General features: G+C 38.3%; 1 protein-coding gene across 2 annotated transcripts; it reads left to right on the top strand.

The window, feature by feature from the left end:
* The first annotated feature begins 9,931 nt into the window (after positions 1 to 9,931).
* Positions 9,932 to 23,474, top strand: pik3ap1 (phosphoinositide-3-kinase adaptor protein 1). 2 transcript variants are annotated; one of them, XM_022743923.1, is made up of 17 exons: positions 9,932 to 10,086; positions 10,974 to 11,396; positions 11,839 to 12,086; positions 12,391 to 12,535; positions 12,655 to 12,797; positions 12,891 to 13,023; positions 13,237 to 13,433; positions 13,878 to 14,055; positions 14,144 to 14,206; positions 14,294 to 14,548; positions 14,654 to 14,710; positions 16,067 to 16,260; positions 16,364 to 16,436; positions 16,605 to 16,772; positions 18,982 to 19,052; positions 19,994 to 20,094; positions 22,429 to 23,474. In XM_022743923.1, exons 1-17 carry the CDS (start codon positions 10,056 to 10,058, stop codon positions 22,544 to 22,546), a joined length of 2,598 nt encoding a protein of 865 aa, XP_022599644.1. In that variant the 5' UTR covers positions 9,932 to 10,055; the 3' UTR covers positions 22,547 to 23,474. The 2 variants fall into 2 exon arrangements, with proteins under 2 accessions (XP_022599644.1, XP_022599643.1); XM_022743922.1 differs by having other exon boundaries at positions 10,971 to 11,396.
* The last annotated feature ends 1,226 nt before the right edge of the window (positions 23,475 to 24,700 follow it).

The raw sequence follows: 24,700 nt of genomic DNA, 5'->3' as shown, positions 1-24,700 counted from the left end.
AGGCACGCTGACACCCGGGCTGGTCTTTAGCCTCTTAGATGCGTTTTTGCATTTTAAAAACTTTATCAAAGCACTGTTGCAATGTGGAAAATGTCAACGTGAAATGCACTGAAGGCAAATTGGAATTTCATTAATAGTAAAATTATTGCTTTTGACTGATGTATTACTATGCTTGTTAAGAGCTGGAGAGTGGAACGCTCGTCTGTCTGGTCGGCAGTCTTGCCTCCTCTTGTCCCATGCCATTTGCTGAAAGTTAGAGATCTACTTTCCAACTGGAAATGGAAATATGAAGTTGCTAAAGTTGCAGGAAGTGAAGAATATCTAGTTGAAGACATTGATTTATAGTGCAGTATGAGTATTAGGTCTCCCAACTAGGATCCATGTAAAGATACTGAGCTTATTAAAGAGAAAAAGAGAAAGGATGAACAAGCATAACAAAGGCTCTTTAGTGTTAGATAACACTGATGTTGATGTCTGGGTAGTTTCAAATTTGCTGTATTTCCCCTCTGCTTTAACATAGAGCTGATGTTCACCTCATGATTGACCAACACAATGTGGATTTGTGCTGTAGAGCAGTGAGGTGTCGTCTTATTGTTAGGCATGGCGGCATCTAATCTTAACTATAGAGAACGGGCCCTTGAGATCCCACTGTGGATTGGTATCACAGGTAAATAGACCTAACCCTGTGTGAAGGTATCAGTTCACTGAGACTTGTGCTCATTCATGAAGCCGGTGATGTTTATTGATTTACCTTGTAATCCTCTCAGTGTCAATGTCGTCAGTGATGGAGGAGAAAATGGGAATGGCGTGTCAGATGGAGGACATTTCTGACAGCAAAACGAGCCAACAGATAAGCTTTAATGGGACACTGGTATTCATGTTCTCCTTTGGACCAAAATTATTTGCGTGAAAACTGTTTTTAAAATGTTGAAAGGTTAGCTGGAGTGATGGGGTCAAGTCAATTTACAGTGTGTATAGTCATTTTGTATTTTTCATGACCCCTATCTTTAATTTTTTTATATCAAAACTAAGAGAAAAAAAGAAGTGGGGAGAATGAGGTAAAGAATGTGGTAAAAAATGTAAAATCTAAAAACTAGCTACCTTAAAAATGTAGTATGTATATCAGACTTCAGCAAAAAATAGTGTCTGTTACAACATGATAGAGTAAGCTAACTTGTTTTCAAATGAAATGAGTGTTTTGGCTAAGGAAGATTATAAGATAATTAGCTTATAAGCTAGTGTTTTCAGACTGAAGCAGCTCTCTTTGTTAATTTAAGAAATTGGTATTTTGTTCTTACCAATACCTGATATTGCTAAATCAGCTTGTGCTTTAATTTCTTCATACAGGAACTGCAATTCATGATTTGACTTGGCACTGTCTCAGACCATCTTTCACATGCATTGTCTTTCTCTGTAACTATTGACCACACACATGCAGAAGTAGCTGTTTCATGTTAGTTTTATTCAACTTTGACACTTTCTCAGTTAATTAGTCATTTATTCTCTCACAGAGTCACAAGAAACAAATAAAAGGTTGCAACAACTTATTATTATGTTCTCTTTAAAGCTACTATAGTTTAGACACATATAATATTGCAACAAAGAGATAGACAAATGAAGATTTTTGCTTTTTCAAATGAAATAAAGATTCTACATTTCTTTCTTCAGGTCCCCTTTTCAACCTGATCATGACTGCAGTGTTTAATATCCACTTTGACAAAACTGAAGACAGAGATGGGGACCTGTTCCCTGACTTGCTTACAGGCAAGTAATTGTATTATTGTATATGTATATATATAAATAAAAATACAGGCTACAGCCGTATGCTATCCCGTATAAAGTACAAAGACATATTACATAAAATAAATTTCTAACTAATGACTAAATATCAAGCAATACATACAACAAAATACTGAATGTTTTTATCAGAATGTGTCATATATTAGCTAAAGGCTTGTACATATTAAACCCTGTATATTAGCAGAGGTCTTTAATTTTAAGCCAGTGTCCTCATTACCTTTAACTCTACGTAAAGAAACACTAACAAGAGCCTTTTGCAAACAAGATTGATTTTACTGATCTGCTGGTAAATGCCATTAAGCCGGTTAGTTTGGCCTTGTTGATCCTCTCATGGCATGAATGACAGTTTGTTATCTTTGTGTGCTAGAAGTGGACTGTTAGTACAGATAGACCTGGTCACATATACAGTACACGCCGTGGACTGTGGACAGAAGTTTTAATTAAAAACAACCTTGATAAAGATCAACTTACGTGAACTTTAAAATGCAGTGTTTGTATCACATTTTCAATGACTGATATAGAATTAGTGGTGGTAAACAATATGGTCATAAGCCCCAGCTAAACATAAAAACTCTACCTTTTTTTTTTTAATCAATCTGAAGTGTAACATAACAGTACAACTCATGCCAGTCAGTAAAACTCATAGGAGTACCTTCCTCAGTAAGGTCTAACATCACTGATAATTTAGATTGCTACCTGCTAGGCTTTCTGTAATATAAAAGAATTTCAGATCACACAATGTTGTCACTCTTTTCTATCTAGTTTAATGACACTATTAATTGGATTTGTAATGATGTTTTAAACAAACTTATTTCAACAGACATCTTTCAGGCATTGCCCGTAATGATAACGATGAATAGTGCATGTCTGGCATACACTAGCTGTGGATTAGATGCCAGGGTATTTCATAGTATTTGCAGTGGAGCTCTGACCTCTTGTGCCTTATTGTGGAAGTGCAAAATCCTCATGCTACACTGGCAGTGGTGGTAATAACAAGCTCTGTAATACAATATCTTTGTAAGTATGCCCTTTAATTTTAATCATTAAACCTTCTTGGACGCCTCCTTTCACAGTTACTCCACATGCTGTACTTTATGAACCCCTCAGGTGGCTTCCAGAGAACCGTCATAATAGTCCCTGTAGGAGCAGGTTTGGTGATATTTGAAAAAGCCCAATGAAATGTTCCACAGGGATCCATTCATGGGCTGTCCACATAGGAACTGTGAAGGAACCGTCATCGGTTTCTGAATGCATACATACCAGACTACTGTACCAACTTGTAATATAGAGTTGGAGTCAATTTCATCATTAAAGCTGCTTTTAATTAACGTATGTGCAGTTTTGCCTGGATGTTAATCTAGTGGCACCTAATGGTTCTATTGTTCCACAAGGTTCATGACCTTTGCTGTCGAACATCTCTGACTCGGTCTTGTCATTCCTGTCTCCCTCCATTGCTCACAGTTAAAGCAGCAATGCCATTAACTATTCCTTAATCCTTCCACAGTACTGCTTTAACTCCTGTCATATGTAATGAAGCAGCAGCGTAAGTGACCTTTTGCTCCACTTCTCAGTGTTACTGTTGCTAACTTGGACAAACAATCCCTCCTGGCATCGTGCCAAGTTGCAAAACTATGGGAGTCTGTCACTGATGGTCTGTAGATCATTTTTGGAAATGGGCTGTCAAAAATCCACCTTAGCATGCTTCAAGATTTCAAATATACCAGAGGACACGTTGAAGTAATACTGTATAGAGGTGTTATTCTTAAACCAAAACAAGACTGTCAGCTGACCTTACCATCTATGAATAGCAAGTAACTCAAGAAATTGGTTTAATGGAGGTTCAAGGTGATGTACTGTATCATGTTTACGTAACAACTGACCACAGTTAGTGCTGCTACACTGTCGATGTTTTGCTACAAAGCAGTTTCAGTAGTTATTTCCTTTATGTGCTATTTTAAATGAATAGAGTTCTGTTTGCAAATTCCTGCTAAAATGCAAAGTAGACAATAAAGAACAAAATACATAAAAACAAAATGGAGAACATGATATGGCACTTGCTGTTGATTTTATAAAAATAAAAAAAACTTGTCAAACGGCTGCTACAAAAGCATCAGTTAATGGGTGTAATAGCGCCTCTAAGTTGACTTTGAAGAAGCTTGTGATAGTTATGAATATTAACGCAATAAAATAATTATATTCCCAAGAAAGCTGTTAGATTTGTTCACATTCTGTTGTCCACCAGCATTTTCAGATAAAATCAAAACCGTTTTTCTAAATCCATTTTACAGTCAGTGTTTGAATTGTTTAGGGCCCCTATGAATCCTCAGCACATGACTGAAGTACATCCCCTACAAGGGTTTTCAGGTTCATCAAATATAACAATCAAAATACTTCCAGCTAATGAGTTTTTTGTTGAATTTGAAAAGAAAATTGCGTAAAAAAAACAGATGTTCTTCATGTGGCACATTTTTAAATGTTGGTGGTACTTCTTTTGTACCATTACTTTTTAAAGCGTAAGCATTCATCTTTAGTCTCTTGCTGTCACCTGTGATTGTAAATCTCAAGCTGTAAAGCACGTATTTAAGCCAGCACTAGGAAAGTAAAGAGATTCATGGAATCTGACATTGCTTTTGCTATTGTTGATTCATCTCATGAATCCATCTTTGTCAGCCCGATGAATCCTAATGAAGCAGAAATCTGTCACATTTACTCCACAATGAGGGTAGCTGGCAAACTTTCTCTTGGAAAATGAAACTATTATCTTCAACTAGACACGCACAGGGCCCAATATAAATAAATAAAGTCACACTTATCTAGTGGCCAGCATGATTACTGTAGCCAAAGCTGACATCCAAATTGACTGTCTTATCATGTCGAAGTGATTTCAGCTGAGTGAAGACTGTAGATGAAAGCGAAATGATCTTTAAATAGTAGTTAAAGATGGTTGCTTGATAAGTTGTTCCACAACAGTTTTGATCAATGAAGCATGCATTCAATATACTGCCTATTTAGATATGTGAGATAAACTTAACTGGTCTCCTAAATGATTCATAAATTATATTTCCTTCAGTGCAAGGTAATGATTTTATGGCCTTGTTGAATTCTTAATACTGGGACATATTGTAAATGCTTCAGGAAAATTATGCTTAGCTGGGAAAGACACATTTTGAACATATATTGCCTCATGTATCTTGTATTTGGTTCAGATTTGAATGCACGATAAAATGTTTGAATTTAAATCTCTATCTATACTATATATCTATTTATATTATATCTCAGTTGTTTCATCGGCCCAGCAAAGATTCATTGCTTATAAATATAATCAATTATCACACAATAAGTATCTGTCCTTGAACCACACACATAAATGTTGACCACAGGTGGAATAATTGAAATGGGCCTTTAAAGCAATATGTCAGGAGAATGCTTTGACTACCTCATGTCTAAAAGCCTATGAATTGAATTTGCCGTGCTCTCATACGACAAAGCCTGTCAGGTGGGAGCTCCGGCTGTGGAAAATGTCAAAGCTATTTTCCTCTTTACTAGTCAATGCAATGCTTGTTTAATAGTAATTGGAATCTTATCCTGCTGTTTGCTCATCATTTCCTCTGCCTAGTTATTCCACGCCTAAACTCCATTTAAGTTTTTAATAACATTTTAGAATAGTTCCCATTCAGGTAAACAGAATCTGATTACCTTGATGGATTGAAAATGTATGTCTGACGGTAGTTTATTTGATTTATTTATTCAAGGGGCCTCAAATGGAGGCACTTTAACTGAGGCAAACAAATGGTTGCCATACCCTTTTTCCAGCAGCACCGTGGTTTCCAGAAAGTGTGAGATTTTATATTTTGTTAGCCTCTGCACTTCTCTGTTTAACTCTGGAGAGACACTAGGAATGAGATTAACCTTAGTCAGACTTCATTTGTTTGTTCAAGCAAATTTTTTGTCAGCATATTATTGTTGCCACATATAATGAGGGGTTCTGCTGTGTCTCCTCAATCCACCTGCTCCAGAGAAAAATCCTGTCCTCTGGAGTCATTTGTGTGACTTTAGATATTTCTAAAAACCGAATACATGCACACTGAGTGCCAGAAGCCAGTGAGCGGGAGTCTAAAACTATTCTGTGATAGTTTTGGATTTCCCTCTCTCCATAAGCCTTTCATTGTGTTAGAGGACCTGCTTTGTACAACTGCTTGCCAGCTGCTTACCAAATGAGGTTATAGTGTTTCCCTATCAACTGTAAATTTCAATAATTTGTTGGAGGGGCCTCTCACTGTCAGTTTTTATCATATTATCAATGACGACTCAATTTTCCTCTGCCACTCCATCTCAAGCACTGACCCCCGGCCCTATTACAGTCCTGTAATGAAGTGCAATGGAGTGGTAATTGGTCCACATTATACCAGATCAGGTAACATTAGACTTATTTTCTTATCACAATGAGCCCTGCTGGTGACTCTCAATGAGAAACCAAACACAGTTCCTTTCTTATGCAGGCTATCATCCAAATAACATTTCAGCTAGAGACCCTTTCCCCATTTCAGTTTTCCATTTCAAGATTGCACTCCATGTCCTCGGACTGTGCTTTGTTTCTAGTTTCCTCCGCTTTAAAAGTCTCCAAAACAGCCTCAGAGGCAGTGCAGATATGAGGTAGAGCTTTCCCGGGATGGGGAAGTACAGTAAATGAGACGGTAACATGACCATTATGTCGGCGATGTTAGATGTACAGTACTGTGCTCCCCCTCCGTTACCGCCTCCTGCCTTAGAGAGCTTCACTTAAGTAACTTTAGTTTTGATATTTTTTCATCTTTTTCTGTCATTGTAAAATTACATGCTTCACTATGAACTGAGAAAATTTCTGGAGTTCAACGTGCAAAAAAATCCATTGCCATCAATGTTAAAATATGGCTGCATTTCTTCCGTTTCCTCAAAAATGACCTTCGCGAAATTACAAAGTTTTCACCCGGGAGGCACATTATGTCGACAAATGCAGTTCCCATTACAGTAATCATGTGTCTGTCAGCTACAAAAGAGATTTCATGTCTCTGAGTAACGATGAGTTAACCCAGAAAAGTTTCAAAATTATTTCTGCCCAGGTTTAAATAATTATGCAAAACACTAAATGTGCAATTTCCAGTAAAATTATCCAAACATAGTTGAATAGCCTCATACTGAGTCTCATATTAAGCAGCCCAGGGAACATCTAGCCGTTGCTCAGGTAGAGTAAAACTAAAAATAACAGTCGGCCCAGTCAGTATAGTAATTTGTTAAACTTCCTGTATGTTACATTGACTAATCCGCTGCCAGAGTAGCAGAATATCACAGAGCTGTTAGTCCGTGCGTGAACTTTTGTGCTCCGAGAGGCAGGACGTCAGATCTCTGTTGTGAACTGACGCACACTCCCTAGCAGAGTCGCTCTGTGTGCTGAAAACACACTGAGGACTAAAAAGACAGGATATTGGATAACAAGGTTAAAATATAGGAGCAAAAATATTCTCTTATTAAACTCAGGCTGCAGGGATTTGATTTGAGCCACCTAATAGATAGTGGTTTCAAGGGAGCCCAAACAAAAGGTAACAGGCCGGTCATGCTTATGGTAGCTAATGGCAGAGTTAGAAGAAATTAGGGGATTCTTTTTCTACAGGAAATTGTACTTAAAGGCGGGTCATGGATCACCCTGCTCTTCACAGGCAGTTTCAGAAGGCAGAAAGTGAACTTTTGTTGCGGCCATTAAAAGGTCTACATTGTAGAAGGAGGTCAGAGCAGAAACAAAACTAATTGTATTATTGGAGAAAGGCAGAGCTGTGCAAATTGATTTTGTGGCTGAAGTTCACGGTTAGACAAGTGAATAAACTTTTGTCTTGTGATTCTCTAACTATGATTAAAGAAAATGAAGACCGAGGGCCGGGCAAAACCTACGTCTTCCTGCCAAAATAAATCAAACCCTAAGAAAAAGTTGTAAACCGCGAGCCACCAAGAACAGCTTCTTGGCTTTGATTCTACAAGTGTCTGGAAGTTTGTTGAAGTAATTCTACAGGAGATGTGATGGTTTGGTGTTTTGTTGATGGCAGTGGAAAAAGCTGTTGCAGATGCTGCCACAGAAACTCCTGTGAGAGCTGTTTTGGGCTGCGATCAGCCTCATCAATTCTCATACAATGATCGCGATCACTCATGATTGCTTTGTGTTTATTGGCCTTTACCTCACCATCTAATTGGTTCAGTGGGTCTAAGCCATGCCAGGAAAATGTACCTCAAATGTTGCCTTCAACACTTTTCATGAGCAGCATAAATATGCGTAAAAAGGGGTTTAAGCTCTGCAACCCCAATGTAGTTTGTGGTTGCAGCCTGCTCACATTTTAGACTGAGCCTTCAGTTGATTTAGAGTTGTTCATCTGTTTTTGTTTATGTACACATATTTGAGTTTAATGTGAGATTGTAAAGAACATAGTGTACACTACTTTTCTGATCCGCTGTAGAGATTTTAGAGAGCACTGTCTAATGCATAAACATCTTTGCATACTCAAATAAAATGGTAGATAGTAAACATATTGTACTATAAAGTAAATAGAGAGTGATTTCAGACACAGCCATCCTGAATCCTAAAGTTCTATATAAGGACTCCATAATAACATAAGCCAATCTCTCCAAAGCAGGACAGGCTACATCCACATTACCATAGAACATACAGTAGGTCGATGTTTTTGCAGAAGAGTGCAGTCATCCCTCTGGTCTGCAGAAGTCCAAACAGTTTTCCTCTGTTGATGTGGCCTGGTGGTGTTTTCTTTGGTTCGGTTTTTTTCCCACTGGTGTTCTTGCCAAGTAAAGATTGACAAACCAACTCCCTGCAATTAGTTCAACTGCAGTATGTTGTCGTCCTTCCAGCCAAAAAAAAGTCAATTTAAATAATACGCAAAGTAAGATGGGATATTAATGCTTAGGTGTCTTACCACACCTGTATAGAGGTACCTGGATCTCTCATCTGTATGCCTTGTGGTGACTTGTTTCTTCCGGTTGTTGTCTGCACAGTGACCAGTGATGGGGACTGTGCGTTGGCCGATGTAGGTGATTGTCTGCCGCCCTCTAGTGGAGATTTGAGTGTGGTGCCTCGTGTTCGGGTGTTTTGTGTGAGAGGAAAATTTTTTGACTTCAAATGCCGTGAAAAAATTACAACATACAGATGATTCATTCATTTCATTGACTCATTCATGCAATCTGTTGCTTGTTTGAATTAAGAAATACATCGTGTGTCCTTGTGTACGTGTGTATGTAACTGTATGTGTGTGATCATTTTCAGCCAGACAGAATCATAATAAGACAACTTTTTATCACAGTACAGGTTTTATAACTTAGAGCCTAAAAATACACCCTTTACTGTTGTAGCAGTATATTGATACGTATCACATTTTAGGCTTCATAAAGTGGTCATGGTTATTTAATACATATTAAACTTTACAATGACCCAGAAATAGGGTATTCACATGCTTCTGTTTGTCATTTTCATTGCCTGTAAAAGTAAAGATGGAAGTAGCACCTGAGTGATAATAGAGTCTTTTATTGAGGTCATTTTGTTTTGAGGTTATTCGTGATATAGTTTGACAGTATCACACTCATTCTGAAACACCTTGTTAAGGAAGTGAAAAAACAGAAGCATGTGACTCAAACAACAGGTGAATAGATGTATGTGTGTGCATGTGTGTGCGTGCATGTGCGCGCGCGCGTGTATGTGTGTGTGTGTGTGTGTGTGTGTGTGTACAGTAATTTTGAGAACAGAGAACAAAGGTGTGTCAAAAGTATTTCCAACACAAAAAAACCTGGCTTTGGGTTAATGTGTTTTCTCTGTCAAGGTCTGTGTCTGCAGTGTCTCAAAATGTCTCAACAACACAGTCACTCTGAACTAAACCCTTCGTTTTATTTCTTTCATATCATTTTTGTCCTGAATATTTGACAGATGAAAACAGCAGAGGCCCGGCTGATTAAAAGTGTAATCGCAGACATGTTACACACTCTCACACGACTGTGGTGCATTTTCTCACTTCTTCAACTGTTTCAGGAAGTGGGGCAGTGTCACCAAAATCAGGAAACTAAGTGTTGCTATTAATACAACTGAGCAAAAGGCTGTAGCTGATGAAAGCTAGTGCAGTCTCAGTTGAAGAGGAAAGGAGTTTCAGTAAACCGGAGAAACTAAAAGGACATATTTCAGCAAACGATGCTCTGTGTGAGGTGATTTCGGGAACCTTTGAGGCTTCACAACCATGGAAGAACCCATCTCAAGTATTCAATCAGGTAAATATGACCCATCTACCCTAACTTTCAAGTTAGTTTCAGGTGCTGAGGGTCTAGCCAGAAGACATATATTTACATCAAAACTGCTCTTAACTCTCGATCAATGATTAAACAATATGAATAACTCTTTAAGAATGTTTTACCTTCTCTTTTGAAAAATGATATGATATGAACTTATTTTAAACTGAACTCTCACTGGATATTCTTTTCTGAGCTCATATAAAAAAAAAAAAAAAAAGAGGAAGCAAGCATCTAAGCTTTCCTGTGCAGTTATATTCATAGGTCGGTTATTTTATGATTTCCCACATGTCTAAATTTAAGTGAGTCGTGTTAGTAGTTCATTAACAAACAGATGGCAAGTCTCTCTGCTCTGCCGTCAGTGGGAACTGTGATGAAGGTGAACATTCGCGTTGGGTTTCTTTCCCAGTTCGCGTGTACAGAGGTGAACTTGACCTGATTAAACACTGTAATGAGTCAAACAAAATTACTCTGACCAGTGTTGACACAGTGGAATGTTTGCACAACACCTTGTTGACTCTGTGCTGAAATATCAAACAAATCAGACATTGATTCTCTAACCACAGTCACCTTGACATTCCACAGCCGGACAGCTGGTATGTTGTGGAGCATTTCCACGACAAACACTACCTGCTGCAACATGGAAACCAACACATAATATCACCAGTGTCGTATCATTAGTGTAATGTTTGAGTAGATTACAAGATTGTGATTCATGTTTCGTGGCGAGGCTTGATCAGTAAGGTTTAAGAGGAACTACTTATTAGTATTTTCCAGTTTATGCTGGAGATGTAAGATGGTCATGAGGCTGTTTGAATGCGTGTACTGTACATGCTTATCACACTGTAATATGTTCTGTTTTTCAGCAGATTCCAAATCGCTCTCAGCATGTGAGCTGTTAATTCTGCACACAGCCGAGGCGCAGGAGTGGGCCATATATTTACAGCAGATCTTGAAATCTTCTAGAAAATTACGCAAAAGTTCTATTTTGTTGTACGCAGTCGGCCCAGCCGATCAGCTCCATGGATATAACTTTGACTACTTCCAAAGTTGCAAGTGCATTGTGCTGCTCCTCACAACAGCATTCCTGGACATGCTCTGTGAACCTGAACTGCAGGGAGCACTTCATAGACTCCTCTATCCGCCGCACAGAGTAGTGGTGCTGCTGTGCGGCATCACAGAGGATGACATACTGACAGAGAGTTTCGAAGACTGGCAGAGCTGGAGAAAACTCTCCGCTGATGACGAGCCTGCTGTCTATGTCACCACCATTTTGGAGTCCATCACTGACAGTACGCAACATTTAAACACACTTAATTATTTTCGTTTTTGTGCCTTTAAAGATTCGCACTCACATGTGTTGTATTTTGATAAGTATCTCTGAAGCTTTTCAGAGAGCAGATTACAACCAGTGGTAAAGATTTGACAAGAAAGAGACCTAAAAGCATTTTGCCTTTTCCAGAGACAATATTCTCAAACAGATCAACTAACTAACAGAACTAGTAGTTTTCCCTTGGACTGAAGAGATAATAATGGTAAATAATCAGTGGATTATTAAATGTTTGGGGGAAAAAAAGTGAAACCAAAAGTATCTTCAGAGGTAAAACAAGTGTGTCGTTTTGTGCATGAACTGAGCCTTTAGCCCTTGCTGATTAACTAAAGGCTAAATAAAAACACCTGTAGTCTATCAGGACAGTCAAAGAGACAATCATGTCTTTGCCTTCTTATTCATAGATAGACGCGTGGAGAAGGAAAATCAGAGTGAAGTTGCAGCCACAGCAGAGTTGTACATCCCACCAGCCTCTTCAACTGAAAATCCCACCGCTGATGAAACAGAGGAAGTGGTGTCTGAAGTGCAGAAAGTACCTGTCCTACAGGATGAAGAGGAACCTGAGACCACGGAAAATTCCACAAGGGAGGAAATTAGCACACCTCCGCACCTCCCGTGTCTCACTGTTCAACCAAACAGAGTTCTCTGTGGGGTAAGACTGAAGTAATTACATAACAATAATATCACAGGCAATTTAAAAGTGGATCAGACCTGTATCCACGGTGCTATTATGTGTAATGAGCGTGTTATTCAACATATATTCTCACTTTTTCGTAATTTAATAATGTGAGAGAGACAACAGGGCACCAGTACATTTAGCAATTACATTGTGTTAATGTAGTTGAGTGAAGCGTGTTTGTTTTTGTATCAGTAAAATATATGAACTAGCAATGTCCTTGTTTAAAATAATTTCTAAGAAACTGTGTTCATTCTATTTTTTACCTTTTTGTTTTAAGGAGCGAGAGACACTGTTCATCATTTTCACGCAGAAAGTAGACGATCAGTTGGCACCAGAGGTGGAGTTTTCATCTGGAGGTGTAGCTGCAAAAAGGGTCCCAGGCACTGTGGAGAATGAATACACTATCAGTGTTGCTGCACCTGGCAAGTATCTCCAGGAAGTAATGTGACCATAAACTGTTACCTGAACTGTTAGTTGAACGTAAGATATTGGAAACTTAAATCTGATTAAATCACTGTATTTTCTTGTTTTCGTGATCTAGATATGCCTGCTGGAGTGGTATCACTCAGCATGCACACGGACCATTCCTCCATCAGCTTGATGCCTGTGACATATTATACCAATATGGGTGAGGTCAGTCGGTATATCGAAAATGCCACTGATCCTGTTAACTTCATCTGCCAGGTGAGACATTATGTAATATAGTATGTAGCATTGTTGGCCTTTTTTGCCAGTTTAATAGCTCCTCTAAATATGTGACTTATTTTTTACTTCCAGGCCTTCAACTTGACGTCCAATGCAACAGAATCCCTAGACAGCATGCTAACTGACTCCTTAAAATCCAAAATGCCTGCTACTAGTCTTCAGCTGTTTGGAATTAGACAAATTGAAGAAGAAAATATGGCAGCATGTGAGTACAGCGCTGATTTCTGGTTCTGGTAGTTGCCCATGCTTGCTATTTTTGAGGCACGTAGTTCCATAAAGTTGGGGGAGGATCTGCTGTTGTTGCACATGTGTTACAAGAACAGCATCACTGCCTTGCCTGGTTGAACTTTTACAATGAAATAGTCAACGTACGGTCATACGAATGGTTATGTCTGATTGCTTTATTTGCTTTGTACAGATCAGCGTAATGAGGAGCTTCCCACGCTGCTCCACTTTGCTGCTAAGTACGGTCTGAAGAAGCTGACCACCATTCTCCTTCAATGTCCTGGAGCTCTCCAGGCTTACAGCGTAATGAATAAGTATGGGGACTACCCAAACACGCTGGCAGAGAAGAGTGGATTCTCTGATCTTAGACAGTTCATGGATGAATTTGTTGTAAGTCAAATAATGAAAGCCTTCTCTTAATTTAGTATCCTTCAATGTGTTAAACAGTTTCTTCTGACAGTCAGGCTGAATCCAAATGTGCACCTTCCAGACTTGTGGACTTTTGTTATACAAACAATGATGTCTTCACCGTCACCACGTCAAGTCTGAGGGTGCTGGACCGCGAAAGGGAAGAAATGCGCTATGAGGCAGGGCTCATGTGTTTCCATGGAGATGAACTGAAATTTGTGACCCTATTTTTCTGAACGATATGTGCCATATCAGATATGGTCAGAATGTACAGTGAAACTTTTCCCTTACATGTGGTGCCAAACACAATATTTGCATCCCTCCTGGAAACACGTGAGTCTGTGAGTGTGGGGACATTTGGATTCAGCCTCCGGTTCTTCGTATCTTTGGAGTCAATGTCTGTTTCCTGTGGTCAAACAAATCTAGGAGACAGCCGACATGCTCAAGTCTCACCTCGAAGACACCGTCAACACAGAGGAGAGTGCAGAGGTGTATGAACTCATGTCAGCGACATCTCAAGATATCATGATGAAGTACTCGGGCTGTTCAGAGGATATATACGAGTCGATGCTGGGGATCGACCCTGAATGTGCAGAGGACCTATGTAAGATTAACATGATTTTATTTATTGGACCGAACAATGATGATGGTGGTTAGGTTTTTACTGACGATCACTGTGCTGTTTTTATCAGATGAGGTGATGACTGCAGTAGATGAGAATCCTGAGGAAGCCATGCTTCGAAAGTTTTTCCAAGGTAAACATTTGGACATCTTTCAAAGTAATGACCTTAACTAGAAATATATAATATAGTGATAATATGTGATTACACTGTGTCCTCCAGCAAAACCTCACAACAATGCAGTCCGGGACTACAATGAGGACCGTAAAAATGAAGAAGAGACAAAAGATGATCACAATGACTTAGATCAAATTGATGAAGAGGAGGATCCATACAACCTCCTTCCAGAGGATATCTATGATATTGTGGATACAAATAGTAGCCTTATCCCATTGATACAGAACCGTCCACCAGCCCCCATCCCCAGATCTGAGTTTAAGCCTGAGCCTGAAAGGCCTATGACCTATATCTCTAGAGGTATTGTGCAGTCTGTTTTTATTTTACCCAAAATATTCTCTTTACACATCATTTTTCATAAAACTACTCTCCAGGCAAAAATATATAACTTGATATTCTTTACAGTATTTTCAGATAAAGGCACGTCCCAGAGTAGTATCATGGAGATGGGATACCCTGCAGGTAAAAATGGTTTAAACTATTGAAAATAACACTGAGAATCTTTTTTTTTTTTTATGTCTGATCCTGTCCAGTATAGCAATTTAATGTGATTGATTCTGTTTTGTCATCATTTGCAAGTTTATTTTATTTAACACCATTGTAAGATTGTTAATAATCTCATCTTTCTCAGTGGAGGGAACCAAACTATTTTGAATTTAGTGCGCCTAACACTTTACTACATTGAAAAACAAGTGTTTGAGAACAGTAGATTCTCCACCTATTTGACATGATCTCTTGATACTTTCATATGCTCATTCATCTGTTGCCTTTTATTTTGACCAAATAGCACTCATGAGTATGTATAGAAAACTACCTTTAAAGCTTGACTCTATCTAAAAACCCGACGTGAACCTTGCTGCCTTTGTTCTATTAATGCTGTCAGACACGAGGCTCTCAGTGACACCAAGTCAAATAAAGAGGTTACGGCTAATTGTGTGTAAGGGCATTTTTAGCCTAGTCTCTGAGAGCAAAGCATGTTGAACATTTTAACTTGTCACAGTAGGAGAAGCACAGTTGTAGATGACACTAACGATGGTGCCATTCAATTAAGTGTTCCAGTCATGACAGTGAGAGCGTGCCCAGTACCAGAGCCCTGGAGCTGGCTCGCCTAAATGGAATGCAGCCATGATAAATGCTGTGCTTTTTCTGCCTTGACAAGTCAAGATGTCTGCTGTGAAAAAATAGGATGAGTGGATATACTGATATCCTCCACTTGGTTTTACTAAAGCTCTGCAGTGAATCAACTGATCCTGCAGTCTAAGATAACAATGAAATTAACTAAATTACAGTGCAGTTGATACGACCCAGCTCAGGAAGCAACAAGGAAACAAAAATAAACCAGATTTGAACTTTAAGAAATGTGTAAAAGAACAAACAACAATCAGTGGAGTGTGGCTGAGAGAGAGTGAAGGAGGAGGAACAAAACATAACATAGCATGAACCAAGCTGAATCTAAGGGAATAACCAAAATATGTACTTGTGAACAAAACAAGCACCCATACGCCACGACCAACATGTTTTTATAATTACCCTGAGACCATTCTGCTCATCTGCATATTAAAGTTGTTTATTCATCAGTGTTTTTTTCAATGTGCCATTGAAGTTTAACTGAACTGGTGAGCTTAGTTATGCCTCCGTGAAACTCCATGAAACTGTTGCGCAACTTCAATTTAAAAAGAAAATAGTAATTTTATTCACATGGTTTTTCTATTTAAGGATTTCCAAAAAAAAAAGCTTTTATGTTTTCCCTAGGCAGTAAATAATTTCTGCATTCTGAAAAATTTCACTATAAGTTTGACAAGTTTTCCACCCATCCAGCTCGGCCTGCGACAGAGGCTCCGACATCTGCTCATGACCCCTATGCCGGGATGAAGACCCCTGGACAGAGGCAGCTCATATCTCTGCAGGAGAGAGTGAAAGTGGGGGAGATTACTGTGGATGAAGCCGTCCAAGAGTTCAAGGCCTGGCAGTTTGACCATGAGCGAAGGGCGAATTCCATCCGCTATCAGCAGGTAGATCGATTATACAAACTCTATGGTCTGTCAGGTGTGGATTCATGGCGAAGGACTAGATCTAATATGTGTCATGTGTGCTTGGGGTTTTTTTTTTCTGAAGGAAAATTTGAAGAAATTACGAGACAGCATCACCAGGCGTCACAAAGAGAGAGAGAAGACAGGAAAGGAGCTTGGTAGAATAATTTCACTATTTATCATCTAAGTATTTATTTGAAATACATGTATCTCCATGATTAACTGATTATGAGCATGTCTTACTGTTATAAAATGATTACTTCACGAACAGAACATCCTGTTGTTTTCATAAATACTAACATTTGATGTGATCTCTGCCCTCTTAGAATATGAGATAAGTGCTCCGCTGCAGAGGAACTTGTACTGGGGCTCAAGTATGACATTAGAGTGTGCCGTGTATGAGTCTGGGCCCAGAGTGGTGGCTCCACCCCCTCCTGTGGCTCAGGTTATCCAGAGAGGAAGCTGGAAGACAGGTAGCACGTCCAGCACATCTAGTGAGTCCTACTGCTTTTTCTTTCTTCATGATTTGTTTTCCCTGACACTGTGGCTCGGCGGTTTGAACTGTGACTGAACAAGAAGGACCAGAGTATAACTTCTGAACTCTCTGCCTTTCCAGTTAAATACATGCCAGAGTCAATGTAGACTCTAAACTTATGTGAGTCATTGTTGCTTTGTTGATAAGCTGATGCCTGCCTCTGCTACTGTTTGAGTTCCTGTCTACACATGACCCAACCAAATGGGTAGAGAAAAAAATTAAATCTGGTCTATAATGGTGTATTATGTTTGTTATTGGTGTACTACTACTACTACTGTAGAAACCATGGCGATCATCGGTCCATCCTTTCTTTATATACTCAGAAAGGATGCAGGAGAAAAGGTTAATACTCACATGTTACTAATGGCAATTAGAGACAGTGGTGATACCGGAAGTGCCAGCATTTGCAGATGTGGTGGCTGTGTGCAAATTCAACTTCCAACTAACTGCAACCTGAGGAGCTTTGCCCGTGTGTTGACATTATTGATGCTGTTTCCCCTGTAGATACTGCTGCAGTGGGAGGTAGAAAATGCTAGAAGTCAAATCCAGTGGAATAATCCAAATCTTGATTAAGTAGCAGACAGAGTGGTCTTGACTCAAGGATGTTTCTTTTTTGTACACCAGCTAGAGGGATGATTGTCGGTAATGCATTTCCTCTGACTTGCTGCAAAATAAAATATCCCTTGTCCTCTAAGCCTCTATGGCTTCAAATATTTGCCTCCCTTTGCACAACGGTAATGATAATAGTGAAGGGAATGGTGGCCATCTCATTACCTGTGAGACATAATAACTTTTTCTCATAACTTTGTTCAACAATCAAACACCAAACAAGCGTGTTTTATTCTGTTTTATTAAAGCCTGATGCAGGAAGCATCAGGTAGATAGAAGCAAATTATGGTTTCCTGCAGACTAAGGATATTATCATTCCTTCTGAGAATGTCTTGAAATCCATCATTCCCATCAGTCTGATTGCATAGTGATTTCTCACAATGCTGATTTATGTACTGTCAGTGACCTATACCTGAGTGAGGGGGGCTTTTGCTCATGGATTTCATAGAAATAATGTTCCTGTTAATCGCAAGCTATACTCACACAAGTAATTTCAAAAAAAGGCTTCACCCTCAGATCTTGACTTACAAACAAGTCCTGTGATGATGGTGCCCAGTTCTCTGATGTATTTCAGTCTGTTAACACTCCCTCCATGAATCCAAATGAGATTAAATGGGAGAAAGAAAAGGGAAAACAAATCTCTTTGGAGCTTTTGGTTATTTGTTCTCGAGGAGATTCATAGTTGTTCTGTTTATTCTAGACATTGTCTCAAATTAAAGTCATGCACACGCTCAATTATTCAAAGACAAAATTAGACAAGAGATTTCTTGAGAATTCTTCAGTAAACAAAACTGTTTCGATTCTTTGCCCAAAGAAAACTGGCCTGAAATATTAAAATGTGTCTGAAATACTTCCTCTCTTACTAGTTGAGCTAAAAAAAAACTCTTATGTACCAGAAGAAACAGGAATTTCCCGCAGTCAAATTACAGTTTGATGAATTAGGCTTCTTCATTAAAGACTCTGATCTTATCAGAGATTTAGACACGTAGTTAACTTTTAACAGTCATTTGTTTTAGTTTGTTTAAGTTATATCGTTTGTTCAAGGTTTTTTCGCTCCACCATTCATGTTTATGTTGCTTTTCAAGCAAGCCGGCTTATAATACTAGCAGCATTGAACTGTTCTTAAGTATGAATTTTAGGTTATTTGTATGTGACAGGGAACTGTCACTTTGAATCCCTCTACTTTGTATCATTTTTCACAAAAGCTTGTTTAAAAATGAAAAAGAAAAAGAAATCAGAAATGTGCATACAGATATCACAGAGGAGGAACAGTGCTTCCAGAAGAGTTGTTAGGTTTTGAAGAATTCACACTGACGACCATATGTCTCTCATATTTGGTCTGTTTGTTCTTTACAGGCTTCTCCACTCTTTAATCTCACTCTAGGGGCTCCTGCAGACGTGTTGTACAGCTGTAATGTCTGTGCTGTGTGACTTAATAATATATGTTTGTCTACATTTGGCAAAGTGGTCTTATGGCATAATTAACCACAAGCACCAACCTCAGAGTCTTGAAATCACATGTTTTCTTGCCACATTAACCTGTTTGTTCTTTACATCAGGCACTGAAAGCAACAGGTTCAGCTCTCACAGCGCCTTTAGTTACAGCAGCGGGACAGAGCCCGACCTTGAGGTGAGTCCAAATTAACAACAGAAGCATTTGCATCTTCAGTGCATTTAGTAACAGGTCATCACACAGACTTTTACTTTTACTCCGGTTTACATCAGAAACTGCTATAGAAGGCGGAGTCTATAAGCCAAACTGAACCTTCACTTTTCATCTGTATTCTTGTATTCTACACTTGTAACATGCATGTGCAGCAGAGTGGTAGACAAGAAGTCTATGTTCACTTTTATTCTGTAGTCACTGGCTACTTCAGTTTTTCAGATCCTGAAATACGAAGATAATACAGATACAGATCTACCTGTGCTTTAGAATTAAATGACATGCAAAAGACTAAAACTGTAAGACCCAAGTTTTTTTCTCTGGTGAAATCTTTGAATTGTGGCTCACATTGCTCAATAGTTTCCCAGAAATCACTTGTCAGGGTGTAATCAGAACTGTGATGTTTTTCCTGCAGACCTCAGTTTTGACACTTTAGCTGAAACCCCCGCTCATATCTTGCTGTAGATCTGTAGAAAGTAGATAGACCCATAATGAACTATTTTCTTCATTGCTTAATCTGACCATTACATTTTTCATTGATTGATTAATCATTTTGTCAATGCAATTTCAGAAAATACAAGTAATGTCATAACAATTCCCTAAAAGCCCAGATGATATCTTCAGATTGCTTGTTTTGTCGGTTCACAGTCTAATACTCACTTTCAGGTTACGTCACACAAAATCAAGAAATGTAGCAAATCCTCACAACTGAGGATCAGGAGCTGAAGAGTATTGTTGCTTTAAAAAAATACTTAAACTATTGCTAAAACTAATTTTCTGTTGATCGACTCGATGAATTAATTACCTTATTGTTTTGGCTTTAAAGTTAGAGCACAGTGGAATGTAGGATTTGTCAAAATCTTTGTTTTAGGTGTGGTCACAGTATATGTTTGATATTTTTTTTAAAGGACACGATAGAAAATCTTCCTCCTCCACCACGACCTCCGCGGCCGTCTGATTCTGCACCCGACATTCCTCCACCCAGGGTTCCTCCACGGATCCCAGAAAGGTCAGTCTGAAACCTGATACACTTTACTGTATGCAGAACAACACTGTACTGAGCAATATGATACAATAAAATAGTATACCAAAACAACACAATTCAGCAATTACACTCAGTTGTCAGTTTATTAGGTACACATAGCCAAAACTAATGCTGCCTAATCCAACAGTCCTGCAACAAATCCTCCCTCATGAAGGTTATAAAGTTCAGTTTTTGTTGAAACTGTGTTAAACAGTTGTATGATCGTTTTGGAGGCGGCAGGTTGTGTTGCTATTGAACTGTATGGTAACATAAAAAAAAGAGGAGTGTCTGTTGTTTGGCCTACCCTCAACGATTTGTATGGGGTGGACAAAATAATGGAAACACCCGTCAATATAATGCAGTTGAATCAACAACTCTAAAACAATGTCAGTAAAAAACTGATCATTATAACCTTCATGCAGTGAGGATGTGTGGCAGGACTGTTGTATTAGACTGCATTAGTTTTAGCGAGCTGTACCAAATAATAACCTTTTTAAATGAAATGTGGCATGAATATAGCGATTACAGGTGTAGCTATCATGTGAGTGAAACAAACTACAGGCAGCGATAAGAGAGACAAAAGGTAGAGAAAGAGGAAACGTTCACCTGCCAGTGATTCACAGCTGTGTTTTAGGGAGGAAGCCAAAGTCAGTAACTGATGAAGGCGTCAACATTCATGTTGTTTAAAGATATAAATATCTCTCATACGCAGAAGTGAGAGGACATACTGAGAACGTTTTAAACTAAAAGCAAAAGTTGAAGTGACTCTGGTGGACGATTGATTGTTACCTATGGCTTTGATCAATTTTTGTATCTACAGTCTGATCATTTTAAATGATAGAAGTCTCATCTCTCTAAAAAAAAAAAATTACTACGTACACACTATGCTAGATATAAACTCTGGTACAGCTTTAGCTTGTTCAGCTGTTGAACATTTTTTTAAATTATGTTGTAATGTACTGTATGTATCTATCTATCTTTGTCCTCATTTGATGTAGTTTTTTTGTGAACAGTGAGTTTCCTGTGGTTTCTTAACCCAGCATAGCTACAAGCTAATTCGGTCTCTGTGTAAAACATGTTAATTTGCCATGTAAATACAACAGGAACAGGGGATAAGAAACAAAATCACGAAATCAGTATAGTTCAGTAGTTGTTTTACTATTGTGAGATGTTGGATGTACTAAATAACATTTCTTGTCATAATAATGAAAAAAGTTAACAAGCCTCCCCCTCACAAGTTTGAAGTGCTGCAAACAGTGTGGTAAAATCTGTCCGTGTGGGTTTCATTCTCTGAAACCTTGCTGAGATGTGCGTGTCTGGTGAGACAGAATGTGTGAACGCCTGACTTCATGCAGAAATTTATAATTTCTGTGAAAACAGTGTTTTACATTTTGAGTTATTTTAAAACTAAATTGAAAGCAAAACCACAGTAATTGCACTTGGGCTTGGTAAAATGTTGACAACGTGACAACAACCTCCTAGCTTGAACAAGAGAGGTACAGTATCAAGTGAAAGCTAGCTGCCATAGCTAACAGCTGAGTTTAAAGATTTTAGCAGCTCTTGTCTGTAATTGGAAATAAAAATCAATCTTCATGAATTGGCATCTTGGTAAATCATTTTATTACTCGTCAAAGCTAAATGAGGACGTAGATAAATTCAATAATGGTGTAGAAATACACCTAGCTTGACTCCTGCTAAAGCTAACTAGCTTAACAGTAGCAGTAATTAGTATTAGTACCTAATCAACAACATTAGTACCTAATCACACATTTCAATGTATAAATCATAATTTAATTTATTATATTGATTTCTCTACAAACTCCTGAACAAATGTGTTGAAAGTGATAAGAAAGCTGAATCATTCTTATCTGAAAAAAAGCTGAGAGAACGCATTTTGTTTGAAGAAACTGTGTGTTCTCCCTTTACCAACATTAATGTCTAGAGGCAAAGTGCTGTATCTGTGTTTTCAGGTATAGTGTACCTTTTCATGGGTAAAATTATCAACTTTTTTTTAATCTGTTGCACAGTTTGTTCTCCAGCTTGAAAACTTTAAATCCTTTTATCTTAACAGCTTTCTGCTGTTGTATGGCAGAAGAGAAGAAGAGCAATTTAAGTATAAAAGTTCTGATTTTCAGATTTATCATTTATATATGTATTTAGCCAGGGACTGGTCGCTTACCAAGGATTGAGTGATGGTTATCCAGTTGTTAAATTGTCATTTCTGTAGTAAATAAATGGTATAGTATATTGTTTGAAACACAGAGTCTGGGTGTATATGTCATCAGTGGGTGACCTTACAGCGCTGTCTGTTTCTTGCAGGGTGCCAGAGAAGATGCTTAATGAGCGCTACATAGCCCACCCCACTCGCGCACTTCCTCAAAGACCTACTCACAGACAAACAACTTCAGCACCTCCCATACCTCGGCGCCTGCGGTGATCCACACACATCTACTTTTGCTAAAGTTATGAGTTATTTTTATTTAAGAGGGAAGGATGTGTTGGACAGAAGGTGTGTTCTTCTATAAACAACCATTAGGATTTATCAAAATGAAGAAACATGGAGAGACAGTTGTTTTGTTTGTTTGTTTTTGCTTTTATTAATTGTATGCATGAGTTAGTATTTTACAGAGTAATTCAGTCCCCATAACATTTCAAAGTATTTTTGTGTATGTGGGTTTACTGTCTTTGTTTGTCTTTGTGTATATGTGTCTATGTGTGTGTGAGTGAGAGAGATATTTAGTTTCTATTTCATGGTATGTTTTTATGTAAAAACTGTAACTGTAATAATTGTAGGACATAAATAAATTCTGTGATATGGTAATAAATCTTACTTTGGCTTGTGTTTAGGTATTTTAGGTTTTTAAGTGTAATGAGTTGAACTGGGGAAATGGGAAATCATTTGTTTTATTTGAAATATTTAATTATATTTAATCATTGTTTGTTGATTGTGTGTCCTGTAAAAGTAACTGAGCCAGCACCATTAATGGTGCACTTCACCAGAGAAATATATATATCCTGTATATTTACATATATATTTATATATTTCTCTGATGAGACACCCCACCCACCCACCCACCCTGTCCTGTAAACCCGCCCCTATAACTCTATTCCTGCATTGTAGTACTTTATTGTGAGATTCGTGACATTATATTCCACTTATTTTTCCTCAAATGCTGTCACTGTTATACTTCCTAAAGGGCTTACATTGGCTGTGATATTTGTATAGTAGTATATCTTCCTGAACTTGAAGGAGTACATGCATGGATTATATGATAACCTTTAGGAGGTCTGTTTTTTTGTTTTTTTTTTACATCAGACTTCATGTAACTTCTGAATTTCATAATGAACAAGATGATACAGTCCTTTAAAAAGAGTGAATTTGTTCTTATTTTAATTTGCTCCTTTATAACCATTTATTTCTTGTGCAATGTGAGGTTTGGACACTTGATGGTGCTCCATATTCTCTGTTTGTCATTTAAAGGCGGACTCCCACATTTTTATCATGTATTGCATGTGAAAACTTTTTTCAAGTTGATTTGATCTCATTAAGCATGCCGAAGTTTGAACAAATTACAAAGTATTTAATTTGTATTAATATAAAGGAACCCTGGCTGCAACTGTCCTCTCTGAAGATCTCTGATGAGAGACATTTACAAAGTCAGATACAGTGAAGCCAGCTAGGACTTCTGGTCAAGACTTTCAAAGTACAATCTTTACTGATAAACACTACATCAAGGTGCAAAACAAAAAGAATATATTTCTGAAGACATCTATAGTAAGATAATTACAATTATCTTTTTTTTATTTTTGATTCTGTTCATATATCAGTGTCTCATGATCCTATGCAGACTTTACTGCATAAAAACACCTGATAAAGACAATGTGTTCAAAAAGTGTAATACAGTCAAAGCAGAGAAAAACATGCATTTAATGAAGAAGTTGTTTTATTATCTCTAGTCCTGTTTATGACACAGTTTGCCAGTGAGGATGTGTAATGTTGCTACTGTAGAAATCCTTCAGTGAATACATTTTAATCATAAGAAATTGTCTGAGACATATTATACAGACTTATTGGTCAGGCTCATTCACATTGTTGTACCTTTGGTCATTATTTAATTCAAAACAGAATTTCAATGAATTTATTTAGACCTTCACTAGGAAATCCAAAGTTATAAGTAGCCTTCTTCGGTGTTGTCACGTAGAAGCTGTTTTTTTCCCGTATGTCAACAGTTAGTCAAATATAAAAACTCCTCCTTCACAAGTTTATGGAGCATTTTAGTATCTTTCAGCTCACTGATTTGGTTTTAGGACCCCAATTTCACTGTTTTGGTTATGTTCTCCCTATATCAACTGTGTCCCACTGCTATTGATTGATTTGAGAGTTGATTTTGGCTAAAAACTCTCACTGAAGGCTATGCGCCCTCCCCTGCACCAAACAATATGGTAGCGCATTTAGTTGCTAAAGAGCCATTTTTTCCCCCCCTCAGCAGTTGGTTGCGACCTGCACGGCTTTTATTGCGAAGGGACAGCGGCCCGGCCCCCGGTGCTCGGTGGTTGTGTTGTGCGGCGACGTTGACGCAGATGGTGCCGG

The sequence above is a fragment of the Seriola dumerili genome, unplaced genomic scaffold (assembly GCF_002260705.1).
Source record: "Seriola dumerili isolate Sdu_G_001 unplaced genomic scaffold, Sdu_1.0 BDQW01000073.1, whole genome shotgun sequence".
Lineage (NCBI taxonomy): Eukaryota > Metazoa > Chordata > Actinopteri > Carangiformes > Carangidae > Seriola > Seriola dumerili.
This window is presented reverse-complemented; position numbering and strand designations above follow the sequence as displayed.